General features: G+C 45.2%; 1 protein-coding gene across 1 annotated transcript; it reads left to right on the top strand.

Moving 5' to 3' along the window:
* Window positions 1-647: 647 nt before the first annotated feature.
* Window positions 648-17,374, top strand: LOC118787770 (alpha-1,6-mannosylglycoprotein 6-beta-N-acetylglucosaminyltransferase B-like). The gene is made up of 18 exons (XM_036543435.1): window positions 648-716; window positions 1,191-1,249; window positions 2,681-2,799; window positions 5,895-6,024; window positions 6,839-6,966; window positions 8,021-8,085; window positions 8,491-8,664; window positions 10,605-10,772; window positions 10,874-11,043; window positions 11,128-11,259; window positions 11,483-11,616; window positions 13,465-13,595; window positions 14,382-14,537; window positions 15,591-15,737; window positions 15,901-16,017; window positions 16,231-16,305; window positions 16,544-16,704; window positions 17,161-17,374. Exons 2-18 carry the CDS (start codon window positions 1,224-1,226, stop codon window positions 17,357-17,359), a joined length of 2,232 nt encoding a protein of 743 aa, XP_036399328.1. The 5' UTR covers window positions 648-716; window positions 1,191-1,223; the 3' UTR covers window positions 17,360-17,374.
* Window positions 17,375-19,694: the final 2,320 nt, after the last annotated feature.

Genomic DNA, 19,694 nt, shown 5'->3' with positions numbered 1-19,694 from the left:
TTTATTTAATCTATCAAAACATCACTGCATTTCTTGCATAATTAACAAATATAAAAGAAATATAATTTAACATTTTATCCAGTGTAAATTAGATTTTGTTCTTTTAATCAATATGAAAAAAGGATCATGCGTGCACAGAACTGCAGTGAAGTTTAATTTCCTAAAAATACTGGGTAAACCAACAAAACAAAAAGAATAACAAAAAAAAAAATCCTGTTTAATTGCTAATATTCACATTCAGTATCTGAAGATGCAAATTAGTAAAAGCAGTGCCAGAATGGAGAATAATATAAGAACAAGCCAATCAACATTTCAAGCCGTTTCAGAATCCTTCCTTTGCGATATTTAAAACAGCAATCAATAGCAGGTCAGAGATACATTTTCATACACACAAAGGGTGACACAGTACAGCTGGATTGAAAGCTCTGCTGTCACCTTATAGGAGAGGGCTCATTGTGTGTGAAAGGCCCCAACGCCACTGTGGTATTGTGTTCTCTAGAGGGGAATAGGGTTTCCCCGGCAACGGCAGGATGCCTACCCAGAAGGCTCGAGACAGAGAATGAGAGAGGCAGGGAGGGAGGGAAACAGAGTGAGAGAAAGCCAGAGAAAAGAGACTTTTTTTACTCAGTTCCCTCTTTATATTGGGACTTTTTGAAAGGGGGTGTAGTCCTTGACGTTCGCTGGAAATGGAGACCATGAGGCTGCACTTTGAATGGGTGAGTCCAAGCTGCTGCTCCAGTCTTTATCATCCAGCCGTGTCCTAGAATGTACACAGAGACCACAGGGGTGAGGGATGGGGAGAGGGGAGCTGCTTTCTCTAGCATTAGACAGCACTGCTTTTACAGTTCAATTCATTCATCAGTCTCATTTAGTTTGATCCCAGCCTGGAAAGTTACCCCATGCATTGAGCAACTTTCCCTTAGTCATAGCTTGGTTTGAATGCGGAATATTTCTGAAAGGCTTAACCTCAGAATGCTGGTTTATGTTTGGTAAGGTAACCTAAAATGAATTCAGTAATTTCTTCATCTAACCAAACCTCTAAATCTAAAAAAAAAAACAAATGGAACAAGATATCAGGACTTCAGCTTTTTATAGAAGTAATTATAGAAACAAACAGTAACCAGAACTGTGCAGATCAATATTACTGACTGTATTGCAATAAACATGGTCTGTGTTTGTATGTGTTTTAGTGAAGCGCAGGTTGCCCTGGCTGGAACTGGACAATGCGTGCCCCACTGCGCCCGAGGAGGTAAGGACCCAATTAGGGTGCTCTGTGTCAGAGCAGAACTGAAGAAAGAAATATTTCTACTTGAACAATCTAATTGAACCATGACTCAAACAAACTCACATTATACTATTTGCTTATCTGCACAGAACATGTTGTCCATTATTATCTATATATCAGTTTTATTACAACATGCTGAAACAGCTAACATTCCCAAAGGCGAATAAGAAAATGCCATAGCTATATATGGTCAATGCACAGCACAAATGGATGGAGCAAATGAAACTTAATGGCAGCCTTGTTCTTGGTTATGGCTTTATGCTGTGTGCTGTGAGATATACAAAATAAAGAGTGTTACGGAAATCAGACTGAAAGAACAAGAGATCCCGGATTATCACTCTCTTTTCCAGTTTCCACTACTCTAGCAGCATGTTCTGAGATGTGCTGCACTGGCTCTCATTTCTGCAAACCGGAGGCTGAATCCCTGCCTTCCAGCGTGCGTCGGTCTCTTCTCATGAGCGAGCTGAAGGCAAAAGCAGAGTCGATGCTACTGCCGTCACTGTTATTTTCACTGTTATACATGTGGGTTTTGGATGTGGGCTTTTTAGATGCACCGTTCAGGGGATGCCCAGGGAGGTGTGGGGACCGTCAGGAGAGGGGCAGCGGCAGCGCAGTGTGTTTGCCTTGGCCGGGCTGTCTTCTCCTGGAACAGGCCTGTCTCTCCAAGGGCTGGCTCCAGGATTCAGCCTTGGCCTTGTCCCTTCAACTCCAATAAAACACAACGGGACCAAACCAGATGAAATAAACGCGTGTGCCGCAGCTGCCCATCTTCGCCGAATGCTTGTTTGACACGTTGTGCTTTCCTTGAACCCCAGATACGGAACAGTTCAGCCTGCTCCTCTATTTTTTTTTTGTAATAGCTCTGTTTTTTGCGCCAAACTATTTGCTCAGGATTGATGGCCAGTCCAAAGCTCCACCAGAAGAACACTCCGAGCCTTGTGATATGAGCAGCGGCTGTCAACCGGCCAGCTTCTTCATCATTCACCTGGGACAAATGGGCAGACGTGCAGTACTGTGCTGCTAGTCATTTATAAGAGAACCATCTGCACAAGTAAACAGGCAACTGCATTGTCTCTCAGTGTATATGGCATGCCAGATAACTTTATATCCAGAATTCATAGGCATACATCATATAGTATGAAGTATATATATAGGTATATGTTTGTTACACATTTAACATTTTCTGAGGCGGGTGGAGAGGACATCCAGGCAATTCTGTTACCATTGAATCCTTTCAGTTCTGAGGATGAATGAGAACCCTGAGATAAATTTATCACGTCCCCTTTGAAATATATCCATGAATGTAATTAAAGGTAAAGGTAATTAATGACATACATTTCAAAGTGCAGAAAGTGCATTTGTGATGCAAAGTGAAATGTCTCTCTGTCCCTGCAGTGGCTGCCTGCTGCTGTGTCTGTCTCTGTCGCTGCTCACTCTGCTGCTGCAGAGCCTGTGGGTCCCTCCAGAGACCGCCAGGGAGGAGCTCCCAGGAGGGAGGGGTCCTGCTGACCAGGGTGAGATATGTGCTGTTCGCAGTCTGCGCCCTGCTGCCTGTTCACTGGCTTCACATACTGATATCTGTTCACACACGTGCATCACCTGCTAACACACACCCACACTGTATGCACGCGAACATTGCCACCTGCTCACTCACACACACTGCCGCCTGAACATACACACACATACACACATACCAAATGCACGCAACACACACAGACACACAAACACACACTGTTACAGTACTTCTTCACACGCAAGCACAATACAAACTGAAGCTGAAATAACACTAATTACATCAGAGTGTAGCCTGGTACGTGTTATTTGATCCAATCATAACTTTAATTTGGATTAAAATACTGCTGTAATTATGGTTGGTTAATGCAACTGAAGCCACATCCGTAGACTGCTCTCCTAGTCTAAGTTCATGGCTGATACCCAGTAAAGCTCATTGAAATTCAAATCACAGCAGCGACATCATTATTAAGGAAGGTCTTTGAGTTTGTGGTCTGGTGGGAGAAAACTATATGAATAAGTGGACACCATCTAGATGTGAGGATGAAGACCTTACTGTAGGAACGAAGGCTTCAGCTCTTGTTTCATGTGACCCTTGATCCCTGCGGTATCCGGTTTTGTTGCTTCAAGGCAAGTTATTGGAGTGATGTACAGGGAACGGCTGGATCAGACCCATGCCTCTGATGGGACATGCTGTAATCCTCCCTGTTGGGGTTTTGATTGTAATTACCACTCTGGCCATAAAACCCACTGACACTGAAATCAGGGCTGGCGTCTGCCGTTCTGCTATTTCCATGCCAACAGAGCTCTCCCTCTATGGCAGCGTTTCCCCCAGCCAATCGGTATGTTTCAGCTTTTAAAAAGAAAGAGCATTTTGGCAAAATTCTGGCAAAAGATTCAGATGTAGAAACAGTGAACAGCTATAGTGAAATGAAGGGCTTGAACTAACAGGAGGATGTTTCAACGCACAGACAAGCAAAGAGAAGACCATAACCGAAGCTGCACAGTGCCTATTTGTGCCTGTTTCATGACGTTATCTGCTTTCATTAGAGTGCCTCTGCAAAGTCATGCTCTTGCCGCCTGCTTTGTCCTCTGGTTTTGCTAAATCAAATTAATTCATTAAACCATTTAGCCTAAATGATCATCTCCCCCGGGATTCCCCCCTTGTAGAGGGAATAGTATTAAAAGCTACATCAGGTCAGGACAGGCTGGGTGCTCAGGGACAATCTGGGTACTTCTGAGCTGTGCAGCCGGTGGCAGTCAGGGTTCGGGGGCATGGATTAAGCAGAACTGGGTCTAGGGAGAGGCTGTTGTTTGGCAGCAGGCCTATACCCAACAGAACCTGCGCTGGGGCAGAAGCGTGGTGGGTGAGTCACAGAATGTCCCTAAATGACTGACTGACTGACAGGCCGCCTCCACGCCACGGGGAACAACATCTCCTTTCATTCTCTTATTGTCCCCCAGCTTAACATAAAGCTGTTTTTCCTCTTGACTTTTTCCCCTCTTTCTCCCTGGCACTCGCCCCACGCGGCCCGGGTAGCGTGCAGTTTAGCACCAGCTGGGTAAACAGAGGGCGGATGGGATGAGATCACCGCAGGGTTGCCGTGTGTGTCAAATGGGCAGAGGGTCCACATAGATGATCCCTGGTGGAGATACACCGAGGGGTCTCTGGCCCTCCCCTCCCCAGCTCCCTCAGAGCCGGTCAACATACTCATAAACGCAAATAGCTTTTTATTATGGCACGGAGCTCCAGGCTTCCATCGCTCCCTTCCTAAAACGTGCAGGCATCTGCTTGGTACCTTTCAATATGTGTCATTGACCAAAGGGACTGTTGGAAAGAAAAGAGCCAGATGTCTACATGGATATTGAGATCTCCAAAGTAGTAATGTCAGATACCAATGTACTTGTTGCATTAGAGTACATCATTTTTATTCCATTAAGGGACCTTAGAGGACCTTCCACACATGTAGCTGGCGCAGATAATGCGGTCCACCAAGACCAGGGCTGAGTAACAATGCTTTAACGTAGCAGAAATCAGTAACAATGGAAAATGAACATTTTTCATGTTCAAAGGTAGGAAGCAAACACTTTAAGACATCCAAAACCTTCGATCATAAAACAATGTGGACAAACAATTAACAAAAAAGACATTATACATTGAACATGACGATATTACATTGGAGCAGTACTGTTTTCCCTTAAACAATCACCCAAAAATACAAACATTAAATGTACCTTACAAATTGAAACTGGCAGTCTGTAAAAATTGTAAATTTTAAATTAACTTAAGAAAATTCAAGTTGACTATGTGCTGTATATTACTGGCATCAGCTAGTTGTTATGACAAGACTGTGTGTGAGCATGTGTAGAAATCTGACCCAGTTATGCCACCATGCTGAGCTCAGGGGAAAAGTGATCTGGCAGTAGTGCTTGCCTAGACATATGTGTGTTGGTGTGATAGACCTTCACTGTGTTCACTTGTTTGGTTAATCGAAAAGGTGAATTTCTTACTATGAGAAACATTCCTGCGTGAACCACTTCTTGTCTGATATCGCACTGTCTCCTAAACATCAGAAAATTACAAAAATGATTTTATGAGTATTGTCTGATGAGAACATATTTCTGTCCTGAAAAAATGTGCCTTTTTGTATTTCTTGTATTGCAATGTCAATGTGGCTCCTACAGCTTTTAAAAAATAGAGCAGTCGCATACACTGACAAAGTGAGCGAAATCATGCTGTGAGATTTTCCTTTGCTTGCCGAGTGCTAATTAACTTGGGCTGATTCCAGCAGTAATTTGGGGGAAAAAACAAGCATTCGTATTTGCTCAACAAATGATACACAAAAGAAAAGGTGCTCCAGATTTAAAGAGATACTGTTATCAGGTTAATGCGCAAATACTTAAATCTGAACACAACGATGGAATCAGAATCATCTGGATCTTATATTGGAATGTTTATAGCTGTTTATAGACATTTACAGAGACAGTGGTGATGTTAATGTCTGCAGTGAGTCACTGTGGGTTTCCTACACTGTAATACTATAATCGACCCGTGACGGCCTGCCGCTCATCTGTGCTGACCTGCTGTGTCCCGCAGAGGGCCCTCGTCACAGCGTGCGGAGACTGGCCCTGCGTCTGGACGCCCTGAGCTCCCAGATCCAGAGGCTGACCAGAGAGAAAGACAGCCCACCGCCCGCACAGCCTGACCTCACACACGTCCTGCAGAGGTGAGCTGTGCGTGTGTGTGTAATTATAATAATTATATTTTATAAATGCTTTCATACATACAAGCATGAATACAATACATACACCTTTATATCTACTGTATCTATCTATCTATCTATATATAATTATATATATAATATTTTTTCTTTTTGTCATGTATGTAATTTAAAATGACATTTTACATGTTGCAAGCATATATGAAATTGACTGTAGTTGATGTCATTTCTAATATATAAAGTATATGTTGACATACACTGTTAGCATATTCTGGTCACACTTTTAGCGAAGTGTTGCTCATAAAGGCTTTATGAAGCTTACGTAAAGCCTTCATAAACACGACATAATGCCTTAAGGCATAGTGGCTAATGGCTAAATGCCAGATGACATTCTTGGTTATGTCACATTTGGTATAACGTGTTGCATAAGAAAGTGTTATGTCTCCCTTTATGAAGTATGACATTTGCTTGTGTGTGGTTCATGAAGACTTTACATAACCTTCATAAAGCCCTTATAAGCAACACTTCATTTAAAGTGTGACCCATATTCTTTGCTGTTTATTTTGGATATATTGTCAATGTAGGTGCTTTTATGATTCTACCCGGTCTAACAAAATGACTAGAAAAACCCCTTTGAGCTTATGTAATGAAATGGGGTTAAACCTGATGGTGGCCTTTTTGTGTGTTGAATATGAAAATAAATCAGGAGATCATTAGAGTGAGTGACATTTGCAATGCTGTTTAAAGTGCACAGTCAGACTCTTTGATTGGAGCCTTTCTAACGAGCCTTTATTTGTGTCCTGCTTATATGATTATTCAGCTTCAGGCGAGACAACAAAAATCTGGTGCGCTCCATGGAAAAGGAGCTTCTGCGCATGTCCTGGAAGTTAGACCAGCTTCTCCAGAGGACCCCTGCTCCTCTGCCCCAAGTTCAAGCCCCTCAAAGAGGTACAAATGTGAACACTTGAATATGTGACACCAGGAGCCCTCCTCTGGTAATACTGCACCACTGACAAGGAAGATAGCCATGCACTTTAGACCACCACTTGGCTAGTTTTAATCAATGCCTCAATTCAGTGTTTACAGTTGTCTTCAATAAATCAGATCAGGATAACCAACAGTACCAGTAACGTATGGCCTCACAATATCTTGCCTGCAGGCAGGTTTGCAGCAGCAAGGGGTGTTGACGGAATGGGCCAGCAGGTGGGGGGACAGTGAGGGGTAAGCTCTCGGGGGTGGGGTAGGGGGGCTTGTTTAATGAGTCTGCAAGGATGGTGGCAGAACAGCAGCCACAAGCAGGCTTTACTGCCTGGACTACCGTCTCCTTAACGACCCTCGCTGGGGACGGGGTCACACAGGTTTAGGGTCCTGTAGGGAGAGTGCATGGAATGTTTACATCTCTGAAATACAGTGATTCACACAGGGCAACCCCCCACCCCCCCAGCTCCCTTTCGCCACATTACCTCAGACCCATAAAACTGTACTGGGTCTCCCAGCAACCCGCCATCCTTCGCCATCTCAGTTGGCTTTACTTTTGTTGCTACAGATGCTTACTTTTTAATTGCTCCATGTCACATTTTCAGGTTTTCACACCTTTTTTTTTGAATGGGGAGTGTGCGTGTCTGTTTGCACCTTCCGATGTCTTCACTCTGTTATTGTACCTTGTGAACATGGATAGCCTGTTTGGGTTGGCAGCAGAGTCAGCGGGTTCAGGTACAGAACAGGCACAGAGTGTTCGGAGGAGGCTGGGGAGGGCAAGGGGGTTATTCCAGGTGATTCCTGCTCCTCCATTACAACAGGGTGAGATGGATTAATGGGTTTGGGACAGAGCTGTCCTGGCCACCACAGTACTCACTCTGACAAGGCACTGCTTTTTTAATCCTTTGCACAGGAGAAGATTGCACAATGGTAGAGGGCACACTTCTACCACTATAGGCTAGCACATGGACAATGGAAAGCGATCAGTATTTTGCAGATGGTCTCTCCACTGTCTTCTCCCAAGGTCTCCCTCAGATGTGTGAAGTGCCAGACGACCCTCACTTCCCTCTGTGTGCTGGGAAAGTGGAGGTAAGCCAGAGCCACTGGGGAAATGTACGTCTGGGAAGGTAAAAGTGTTCTACATCTGTATTCAGATCGCATGGAATAAGAACTGGAGGTCAGCCTCAATCTGCTCTTCAGTCTATACTCAACCTTTCCTCATCCCCCACCAGGGGATTCAGATACAATACATCAGTTTTGGTGAATACATTTTGAGAATGACCTAACAGTTTAATGGCAATGCCCTGTGTGTGTGTGTGTGTGTGTGTGTGTGTGTGTGTCTGTGTGTGTGTGTCTGTGTGTGCGTGTGCGCATGCGTGTGTTCTGTGTGCATATGTGTCTGTGTGTCTGTGTGTGTGTGTGTGTGTGTGCATGCGCGTGTGTATGTGTGTGTGTGTGTCATTGCCCTGTGCTCATCCCCTCCTCCATACACAGTTCCTTAGGGCCAGCTGGCGCTCTGACCCCTGCTATGCCTTCTATGGGGTGGATGGCTCCACCTGCTCCTTCCTGGCCTACCTGAGTGAGAGAGAGGATTTCTGCCCTGCACTGCCTGGCAGGAACCGTACCACACTATCCTGGCACCAGCAACCGAGGGCTGACAAAGATGAGGTGGGCACCTGGAAAAAGAAGCAGAATCCTTCTGTGAAATGCATACTTTTAGGAGCCTGAGAAAGACTATACATTTCAGAATGTTAAATGTAGGCCCTGTTCACTCAAAATAAAGACATCTCTTCGTCTCTCGGATAAAAAAGAATATTTTACACCGTGCAATGGTTTTTATTTTGGAGAGCTGCAACTATGTAATAAATATAATTCTGGATGCCTCATTGCCAACCAAAGCACAAGGTGTAGCTCTGAAGTATGAGGTATCTTTTGGTTAGGCTGATGAAGAATGCTGCATTGGTCCCAGCTGTTTGTGGACACCTTTCATGTGCATATGAATGGTGCTGTGTAACAAACCTTATTTACTGTGTTTGTAGCTGTAGTACATAGACAAGGCCTGCATGTTTCAGGTGTACATTTGCGAGAATGGAAGACAGGCCAAAATACAAGTATACAGTGATACATTTTCAAATTCTCAGATGGATGACTTTAAAATGTGCTTTCTCCAATACTTCATGACAAAGAAAGAGGAAAAAGGAGTGATTTAGATGTACTGTATATGTTTAAGTTCTTAATGAGCTATAAAGGTTCAGAGGTCATGGAGAGTGTAAATTATGGAGCAGTATCTGCCAGCACAGCTCAAGTGTGTTTGACAAGTAGGAGACCAGTTTTTTTTTTTTTTTTATATGCAAAGCATTTTCGCTCTTTCTTTTGTCTCAGTGTATTTGGATAATGGCAAAGCAATTTATGAAATTTTTTTGTGACATGTTGTGGTTCTCTTGATAGTTAGCCAGGAATGTCAGCCCACTTGTTACCCAGCAGAAATGTCAAACGGAGCCTGTCTAGCTCATCTCAGGTGCCAGTGACCTCAGTATGCAGTGTGTATTCAAATGAGCAGTTCAGTGGGTGGCCCTCTGCCTCTGCAAATTCAAACACGCTTTCATAAGTATATGTTGGTCTTTTCAACAGTCATATCTCTGGTATTCCCAAAACAGGATGTTACAATATGCCAGTTCAATGAGAAGTATTATTACTGAGTCTTTCCAAACAAAAGTAATGATACAGTTATGTGCCATTTTATTTTGACATTAATGTTTAAAGTAATGGGGTGTGGCTGTCATGTAATTTATTGCAATATGTATAATATTGTCAGTTTAACCATTCAGAGGCATTTTAATGCATTTTTACTCATTTCTAATTCCTTAGGTGTTCGACACCATGAAGCCATAAATGTTTTTAAAACAGAGACATAAGCAACAAAGTAAGCGATTGCAACATCTTAGGAGCATCTTAGAAGATAGATGCTTGATAGATATTCGGACAGAAGCAGGAAGCTCAGGACACATCAGCATTCAGCACATCAATAAATACCTAGACTGCCACAGCGGGTCAGAAAGGTTAAAAATGCAAAAACATTCACCCCAGTGGCAGGGTGAGGGAGTCCACCCACTCCTAAAGGTGCTGATGGATGTACGGTACATTGGGACAGGCTGGCATGCACAAAGACAACAATAAATCTCAATTTCGGAGTTTGTGGACTGAGGACATCCCTTAAAGCCAGTTTTCCCAGGGTGTTGTATCCTGTTGTATCCAGTGGTCCATTTAGATGGATTTTGCAATTGTAGCCCACTCAGTCAAAATCATAGAGCTCTAGACTTAGATGCTATTAAAATTCAGCTTGCATTCAGTTAACGTTCATACTTAGAACATTAGGATGCCTGGGCTTGCTTCCCTCTTTGCAGGCATCTGGAAGAGGTAAGTCTGTACTGGGTCCAGGCCTGCTGATTTAGAAACCCTGTCTAATGCATGTCAACCTGTATTATAACCAGCACAACTCCTCAGTCTGTATTTCATTAATTTTGGGTCAGGGGACTGGAGCTTGGTGTTGTTAGACAAATTGTTGCAAACAGGTCATTCACATTACATTTTGGCTTTTTTTTGTGCAGGCAGTGATCCAGACAGACCTGAGGCCCTTGTATGAGTTGATGGGTAGTGGCCAGGGTCCTGCAGTGAGGTTCATGCGCTCCAGGATAGAAAGGCTGGCAGCCAGGTGGACAGAGGCTGGAGAGAAGCTGAAGCAGAAAATCACTCTCAGGGCTTCACAACGTCTGAGGGTGGGTTTCTCAGGGCTTCTTCTCTGTTGCCTCTCATACAGATATCACAGTTGTTCCAGCACATGAGATGTAAGGATTCCTCTTCCGTTGGTGTTCCTCAGGTGCTGCTGTACCCAGGAATTCTGGCGGGGGGTGGGGGCCAGCATTTTGGGGAGATGGTGGAACGTGGTGGTCCTCTGGGTGAGCTGGTTCAGTGGGCAGACATGAGCGCTTCCCTCTTCATCCTGGGGCACAACCTGACCTTCACCATATCCCAGTCCCACCTGCTCAGGTAATGTGTTTAAATATCAATGTGGTGACTGCTCTGTTTTGTCACATCTATGCTGATGGCTGACAGCATTCTGCTGCTCCTCAGTCTGATAGGGGCTGCACCCGGCAGAGGGAGCTGTCCGATTCAGAGGCCCCTGCCCTTTGACCTCCTCTACACTGACTACCACGGCTTGGCTCATCTTCAGGGAGTCATGGGGCTATCTTTCCAACACTACCAGTAAGAGCATTGCGTTAGTTAGTCTTCTGAGGCATCCTGGCTAAGACCTATAGCCTGGCACTAAAATCAGAGCGGACACAACCAAAACAATGGCTGTATATCATGTTTCTCTTGAGTGCTGAATTCTATTGCTTTTAAGCATATTAGGCCTATTTCTAGGAAAGATATGGCAACCAAAACTATATTGAAAAATACTGAATCTCTCCTTTCAATCTGTCTCAAGATGCCGCTTCAGAATTCTGGACTCATTTGGCACAGAGCCTGCTTTCAATGTCAGGGAGTATGCACGTCGCCGTGGCTACAGTACAGTGTGGGGAAGCTGGAGTTTGCAGCCACTGCAGTACATGACTATGTTCCGTAAGTACAAGCATGTGTATGTGCATGTGCCTATGTATATGCATGTCTATTCAGGTGTGTGTGTGTATGTATGCACATGTGTATATATGTGGGCGCATGCAGGTGTGTGTGTGTGTTTGCATATGTTTATGCGTATGTGTATGTTTCAGTGTGTATGTGTGTCCATGCTAGTGTGTCTATATCTGTATGGGTGTGTGCGTGTGCATATGCAGAGGCATGTGGCTGAGTATGTGCGAGAGGAAGAGAAAGATGTTTTACAGTGCTCTTCTGTTCTCAAACCTCATAAAACCCTGATCTGGTCTCACCCTTTTGATTTGGGAAATAGCAGTAGGACAGCCAAGTCTGTGCAAGGGAGCCAAGATGAGCCACAGTGTGGCCTGCTCCTAAAGGGACAGTCAGATGTTTTTCCATGACATGTTCCCTGTTGCCTGTCACGTGGGCGATGCTGGGAGGCCGGAGTTTTGAAGAGAGTGTGCTGATGTGTGGTTTTTGTGGGTTCCAGTTCGAAGCCGTGGGGATCATTGTCCCCTGAACCACAGCCTGCGCGCGCTAACTGAAATAACTGAGATGTCTAGAGACGAGGGAAATTTATCATGGAGGTTATGTAAACGTGAACTGGCCCGGACACACTGGAGGAATGAGGACAAGCTGGACGGCTCCCCCGGCCTCCGTGTCAGTTGGGAGCACTCTGCTTATTTGTGCTGCTCCATAAAGAGAGATTGATGTTGGCCCACGGCCGGGTCGGTGGATTAGGCTGAGCGGAGTGTGGCTGACATGGCTGTGAAGAGCATGAGGACCTGTCGGAAGTGAGAGCCATTGGCCGCATGGCTGCTCTGCCTCTCCTCCTTCCTCTTCGCCATTTCACGCTCTTCTTCCTCATGTTCCATCAACAGCCCCCAATTTTGTGATCAAAAGGGACCTGGATTAACCATTCTGTTAATCATTACCAAAAAATCCGGTCTTGGCTCTTTTTACACAGAGAAAGACATACACTTTGGCAGGGCCTTCTTAATTCTACAGCACCTCTCTCTGTCTCTCTCTCTCCTACACACGCTGGACCCTTCACCGTGTCCCTTACATAAATATCCATCTCTCACACCTCGCTGTCACTGGGGTGTGTGGAGTAATTGAGCCGATGGGGGAGGGGTGCAAGGAGGCCAGAGTTTAGGCATAATCCAAACAGAAAGAGAAAAACCCTAAGACAGCGCCGCTCTTTATTTCCATTATTAGCTGATTTATTTCAGATATTTCGCCTCCCGCAGCCTGTTGAAATGTCCAGTATGCTATCGCTGAGCAGTCAGGGCTTTTCTTCCCAGTCGCAAATTAAGCTCCACACATTCCCTCTTCCTTTCACTGCCCCCCTTCTCTCCTGTTCTTTTTTCTTGGTCTTCAGAAAAGTGACAGAGCATTCCGGCACTCTGAATCAGTGCCATGCTTTTCCCGCTTGCGATAAGTGCTCTTTTCCCAGAACGGTGGATTGTGACAGCCTCTCCGCTGTGCTGCCCTGTGTTCCACTGACCACTGAGTGACCTCCATACACACAAGATATATGTGTTACATACATTCAGCCATATTTATTTCAGATGTATGACATAATTGTTTGGTATTTTAAGATGTATTAAGAGAATATTCAACAATGCATATATGGAATATACTATAAAATGCACTCATAGGAATATGCATTAAATGATTACACAATGACGTACTGATATATATATTGTCATGTGTGAATGTAAGCTGTGTAAAATACTGGTGCACCATTCACACATAAACTTAAGGTTTTGGTGAAGGATAAGTCACGATTTTGATGAATAATGCTAATTCCTTGTTTTGTTTGGTCTCAACCAGCCCACACCCCTGATAACTCCTTCATGGGTTTTGTGAGTGAGGATGCAGGACATGGACGTGAAACACACACCAAGGCACAAAGGAAGGAAGACATTGCTGTGGTCTATGGCAAGCTGGACTACATGTGGCAAGTAATGGCATTCAGTTTGGTGGACAGATCAAAACAAGCTGGTCAACTATGGCTTTCTTTTCATTGGTTCTTTGCTCTTCCTTATTCTCTTTGTAAGCTGTATGTATCTGTTTATAGTGCATAAGTGGTTGATCTCCTCCCCCTTTCTTGTTGGGATCATGATTTCTCAAAAATGAAAGATCTGAAGCCCACAAAGACTTTTTCATTCAGAAAAACAATAATGTTCTTTTCATTACACAGATGCTTTGCCTTGTAAAATCTGGTTGGGATATAAAAACATGTGGGTTTTCCAGCATGTTTCAGCTCATCTCTTTGTGTAAAGTGTCTCCTTGGCATAATTCTGTACGTCTTATAAATCAAAATAAAACAATATTGCTCAGACTAAAGCAAATACAATCCAGCTCCGGATGATGGCTGTGGACCATCAGTTTCTGTGTTTGTGTGTGTTTTTTTTAGAGAATTGTTTTTGATAGAGTTGGCAGCAAATTTCGGTTGCGCAATCTGTTTGGAAGAATCTCAGCAGATGTCTGCTTTGTTTGGTGAACAACAGCAAATGATGAAAAAGAAAAAGAATATTGCAGCCACCTGATGTGAATTATATGTATCAAATACCTGCTTGGCTTGCACATATTGACTGTCTATTCACTAAATGTATTTAGTATTTAATAAATGTTCATGCATCATCAAAGAGGAGCACTTGTGCACCCTCTCTTTTCCAATGTGGAAGTATCCTGAGCAGATCTAGCTCTGTCTCAGCACGGCTCCCTCTCTCTCCATGTCTTTGCAGGGGAAAACAGGCTACCTGGAGGCCATCAGTAGACAGCTGGAAATCCACGCCACTGTCTACCAGTCACCTGGCCGTCCCTCTCTGCTGCCCGAATTTGTCACCAACCATGGGCTGCTCTCCCAGGACCAGCTCGTGCTGCTGCTCAGGAGAGCCAAGGCAAGATCTTCCCTGCTGTGGATCTGCGACAAGATGGAAGTGAAAATAAAGAAGTAGTCTGATGAGACAAAGGCATTCATAGATTATACTACATGTTATTGTCAAATCTTCCTGCAGCATGCTTTTTCAGGTCTCTAGGGAAAAGGATTGTGTTTGCAGATCTCAGATTCTAATTCACTAACTTCTGATTCACCGTGTGAACATGACTGCTTTCTGATATAAAATGTTGTGGAATGAGAAATCATCATTTTCATTTCAACGTGGTAGCCTCCTATAAGTGTACAATGCAGCATCTTTGCATGTTACTATAGGGCATTAGTGCGAAACAGTGTGAAATCTGTATAGAGCTCATTTGAACTCATTTCTGCTTTCTGGCTTAGTATTTCAAAGTCATGTTGTGTTGGATGACACAGGAAATGCCCGGGCTGATAATGCTGTAGCTGCTTTTGCAGTGGCAGAGGCACAGGTTTTAGCAGCTGTGCCACAGCACTGCTGCTACAGGGTCTGTGTCTCACGTGGTCTGGAAAACCTCATTCACTGCCATTCATTTGCATCATCGTGGAGATTTAAGCACATTTTGAGCGAACTTAATTAATGTTGTGCTATACTGGAATGCAAATTCTTAAAAATTTGACTAGAGGTCGAATGTTGCAGTGGTTATCAGTGAAGACAGAACGCATGTCAGAATTTTATGCAAAATGCTGATTCCTTCCAATTTCATGCATCAGTAATTGTGATGCTTACCTCAATATGTGCAAATATAAAATGCACTCACCAATAAAAATGAAATTTGTGAGCTCTTTTATGGGCCAAGGGGTAGGAAATTCAACCAAGGGGTACACAATCATTTGAAATGGTTCTTTGCCAGCACATCATGGGCCTAGTCCATGTATGTATGTATGTATTCAGTGGGATCATGGCATTAGTTCTGTTATAAATGCAGTATAAATGATAGCTGAAAATAACAGTCCCTCCAGATGATATGGACCATTAGGTTTCCATTTTCTGAGTCAACAGTGCCAGGGAATGTGACACTGGGCTGATTTTCCACAGCTGTTTGTTGGCCTTGGATTTCCGTACGAGGGACCTGCACCCCTGGAAGCCATTGCGCTGGGGTGCACATTCCTCCAGCCGCGATTTCGGCCTCCGCACTCCTCCGACAACAGCGAATTCTACAAGGGGAAGCCCACGACGAGACAGGTAGTGGACCTTCGTTCTACCTGAACCTGCTTCAGCTGTGCCTAAAAAGGCTGTCGGTTCCTTGTCTTTTGAAGCACCTGTGCTGCAGCCATAGGGTTTCCACTCAATTGGCTCAGCGTGCACCACAAATCTGGACCAGTGAATGAGACTGTCTGTGTTACAGATCCACTCCCAGCACCCCTACGCTGAGGACTTCATTGGCAAACCCTATGTGTGGACTGTGGACATGGACAACACCACTGAGGTTGGGGAGGCAGTGAGAGCTATCCTGAGCATGGAGGTAAGTCACACGTTCTGGACTGGGGAGCATTCTGGAAAGATGGTGGGGCCAGTATCACCCAGTCTGTCACACTGATGTCTGAAAACACTCCAATGGAGGAGTCATAACCTGACATTGTGTCAGCATCAGAAATATGGTGCAGGAATACTGCGTGTAACACACTCAGAAGTCTGTGTTGGTTATCAGTTCACAGTGATTTTGCCTGTGTTCCAGGTGAAGCCCTTTATTCCCCATGAGTTCACCTGCGAGGGGATGCTGGAAAGAGTCTATGCCTACGTCACTTACCAGGTCACACCCACCTCCTTTTCATTTGTTTGCAATAATGTCATGAAATTCATGTGCCCTGAATTTCTGAGTCACTGAGGTTTTTCTAAGTTTCAATTCCACCTTAATTAAATTGTCATTTTTGTTTAGCCAGTGGGGAGGAACCTCAGGAAGCTGCAGGGCTGAGGTTCTGTGGGGAGCAGAAGTGGCCTCACTCATGCCGTCTCCACCGTCACTGTTCCCTCTGTGTCTATCTCGCCAGGAATTCTGCAGTGCCTCCCTCCCCACCTGGCCACCAGAGGGCGCTCTCGTCGCCCAGCTGGGCCCACTGGGGCTGTCGTGTGTGGCAGTGTGCCGACAGGCATCACTGGTGTGTGAGCCAGCCCTGTTTCACCACCTTAACCACCCTACTGCCTTCAAGAGGTAAGAGGGGAGGAATCATTACAGCTGTGTAAGAATCAAAGCAGTGGTCCTACAGTACATGGGATGAGAGGTTTATGCAGTTCATACATGTTCAGAGCAACATTGTGTGCTCTGCACAGGACCAAAGTATATCATTATGCAGGGGTATGTGCAGGTTACAACCCTCATTTATTGGCCATATGCATTACCTTACATTATTCATCCTCTGAGCAGATAGCTGTACCCAGGTAGTCTTACACTGGTATTCTATAACACTGTCTCATTCCAAATTAGAGCCCACAGCCCCCTGTCTCATATCCAGTGCTCCAGCTACCATGCTAGACTAAATTTAACTATATGGTCTCTCAAAGATGGATACTGGAATATTGTGGGAAGAGGCATTGGAGGAAGCACCCCCGCAGTAGAAGCTGATGTGAGATTTCAGGTGAAAGGTATGGTGTATCTGTGCTCCCGCAGACTGGGCCTGATATGTGCCAGCACCGAGCAGGAAGTGGACCATCTGTTCCCAGCCTACAGCCCCTGGGGTCGCCGCTGCTCCCTGCAGGAGGACAGGCTGCTGTACAGCTGCGCAGGCGCCCACCCCTCCTACCGCAGGCTGTGTCCCTGCAGAGCCTACCAGCCCGGGCAGGTGGCGCTGTGCCCCCGCTGCCTGTAGAGGGCAGAGCTACGCAGCTACGCACACAAACTCCGGGACGCGGGCTCTCATGCCCTGTCTCTCTGCACATTCCATTGTTTTTGCTCACTGGTCCGAAAGGTAATTTCAAGAGAAGTGAAATGATGAACTACTGCTGGTAATATACTAACATGCACACCCCGTGAAGGGACTTTAAATCCTGCTGATCAGTGGTGTAATCAGTCAGATTTTTCAGCTCGGTTTAGTTTACCGTATAGCTCACACCGTGAGTAGAGCTGAGATGGTAAGCTGTTTGAGAGGCCTACTGTTTCCCCAACTTCACAGATCCATTCTGTTGAGTTCACTAAAGCGTGAAATTACTGCAATGAAAGTGGTTCCTGAATCACCGGTCTTGGGCACTGCATAAGCCCTCACGGAGAATCTGGCAGGGTAAAATTTAAGGAGCCCATTTACCAGCGTTGAATCACAGGGCAGTCTTTTTCTCCTTCAGGAGGAGGCAATAACAGTTTGATTAAAACAGATACAAAGTGATCCTGCTGAACTCTGCAGAGAGGGGCTCCGGCGAGCATCGCCCTGGAGGAGAGGGGCGAAGCTGAACTGTGCAAACAAACAGGCCGAAACAAATGAAGTGAGGGGTCAGAAAAACGGGCGCGGAGGTTCAGAGCCCCCCCACCCCATCGCATATTTCCTCTTAATAAAGGGTGAGCGAGAGGAGTGAAAAAGATGTTAATTAATAACATGAGAAGGCTGCTGTTAGTGCCTTTCAGAGCTGTGGGGTGGCGTGTAACACGAAGCAGCTGCTCCCTGGCCCGCTCCGCACGGATCCGTCTGAGATTTTTTCCACCTTGAACTGGATCGAGTGTCCTGGGGAACGAGAACCCAATGCTCCCCCCCAGCCCCCAACTGCTGCGCCCAGCCCTCCTCGCTGTGGGTGCTTCATACACAGCCACAACAAGGCCCGGTCGCCTGGCCTGGACTCAGTAAGACCGCGCCTGCAACGAGACGTTGCTCTGTGCCGATGAGAGACGTCTGAAACCGCTGTCCCAGAGTCAAGCTGACACACTTAAAATCTTCGAAAAGTTAGCAGAGTTAAAGCTGTGCTTCAGTTCAACTTCAAGGTACCGCCTGACAAAACAAAATATTTTCTGCCTGCAGCGATGTACTGCACTCAGTGACTCAAGTAATTAGGCTAATTAGACCATGGCGCAGAAGTGGAGCAAACGATACAGAGTATCAAACGACTTGTTTGCTCAGAATACGGCTCTATCCAGGGCGGCTGACAGGGCTGAAGGTAGAGTGAGCTTTAGATAAAATGGAATTCCAAAGTGTTTGATTAGCTGGGACAAGGAACAATAAAGCCATGCTACGCAATGAGATCTCCCTCAAGTACATGTGTCCAAATCCCCCAAAACATGGTCATGAATATTAATGCCAAATATTGAAAGATCCAAGGACTGACTTAAAATGCGTTCCTTGCTGTACTGTGACAAAGATATTGCACTTGGGGAAAGCTAACACTTAATTACAAAGAGGCTGTGCAATAATAAATCTGGCTCAGCAACATCTGGTGTGGTAACTTTCTGCTGTTCGATTCTGCAGTTCAGTAATATCCTTTGCCACACGCCATGAAAGGCCTTCACTGTGCTGTTCACACACCCAACCGTAATGAATCTGGTGGGAACCGCGTTGCATAAATATAAAAATGAAAATGGACAGCAAATATCGAGCTTGAGTTACGTTTACACCTGCCATTATTTTTTTTGTTCAACTTGTAAATGTTCAAAATTCACACGCGACTATTCGGTCTGCTGCCCTTGCAAAGCCAGGCCTTAACAGCGTGGGCCCAAATAAAGGCGACTGTTTAAAGCCACAAGTGTCAAACAATATGCCACCGCACAGGGGAGAATTCTGTGTGTTTCAGCACATCTGGAGTGACGTGAGCTGTTATTACACAGTGATTAAAGGTTGAGAACAACGAGGAAAAATGGCGAGTAATGAATAGAGGAAACACAAGCTGTCCAGTTTACCCAGACAGCTTGGAATGTTCATGGTCCAGCAAAGACCCACTGTTTATCTAAGCGGTTTTTAATACGTGCTTTTTTTCCTTGGAGAAACGGATGGGTGGGTGGGTTGCTGGGGCACAGGAGGGCATTACAGAAAACGATTTGCCTAACCTAACCTATAATACCTTCACACGCACATCATTAAGGCCAGATCCTGGTGGGCCAGGTTTCTTGTTTTGAGACAAGTGGATAATGTCCTTCGTGCCCTTCCTCATTCTGGGCTTGAAACTCTCAGGACCCTGTCAGTTCCTCCAACAGGCAGCATTGCTGTGCTCTGCATGCCCTGTTTGTAG

The sequence above is a fragment of the Megalops cyprinoides genome, chromosome 1 (genome assembly GCF_013368585.1).
Source record: "Megalops cyprinoides isolate fMegCyp1 chromosome 1, fMegCyp1.pri, whole genome shotgun sequence".
NCBI classification, from domain to species: Eukaryota; Metazoa; Chordata; class Actinopteri; order Elopiformes; family Megalopidae; genus Megalops; species Megalops cyprinoides.
This window is presented reverse-complemented; position numbering and strand designations above follow the sequence as displayed.

Excerpts from the sequence above, each read along its gene's own strand:
- LOC118787770 (XM_036543435.1), top strand. The coding sequence starts at position 1,224 with ATGCGTGCCCCACTGCGCCCGAGGAG. Across the intron at positions 1,250-2,680 it reads GCCCCACTGCGCCCGAGGAG|TGGCTGCCTGCTGCTGTGTC; the intron begins GTAAGGACCCAA and ends CTGTCCCTGCAG. Across the intron at positions 8,086-8,490 it reads TGTGTGCTGGGAAAGTGGAG|TTCCTTAGGGCCAGCTGGCG; the intron begins GTAAGCCAGAGC and ends CTCCATACACAG.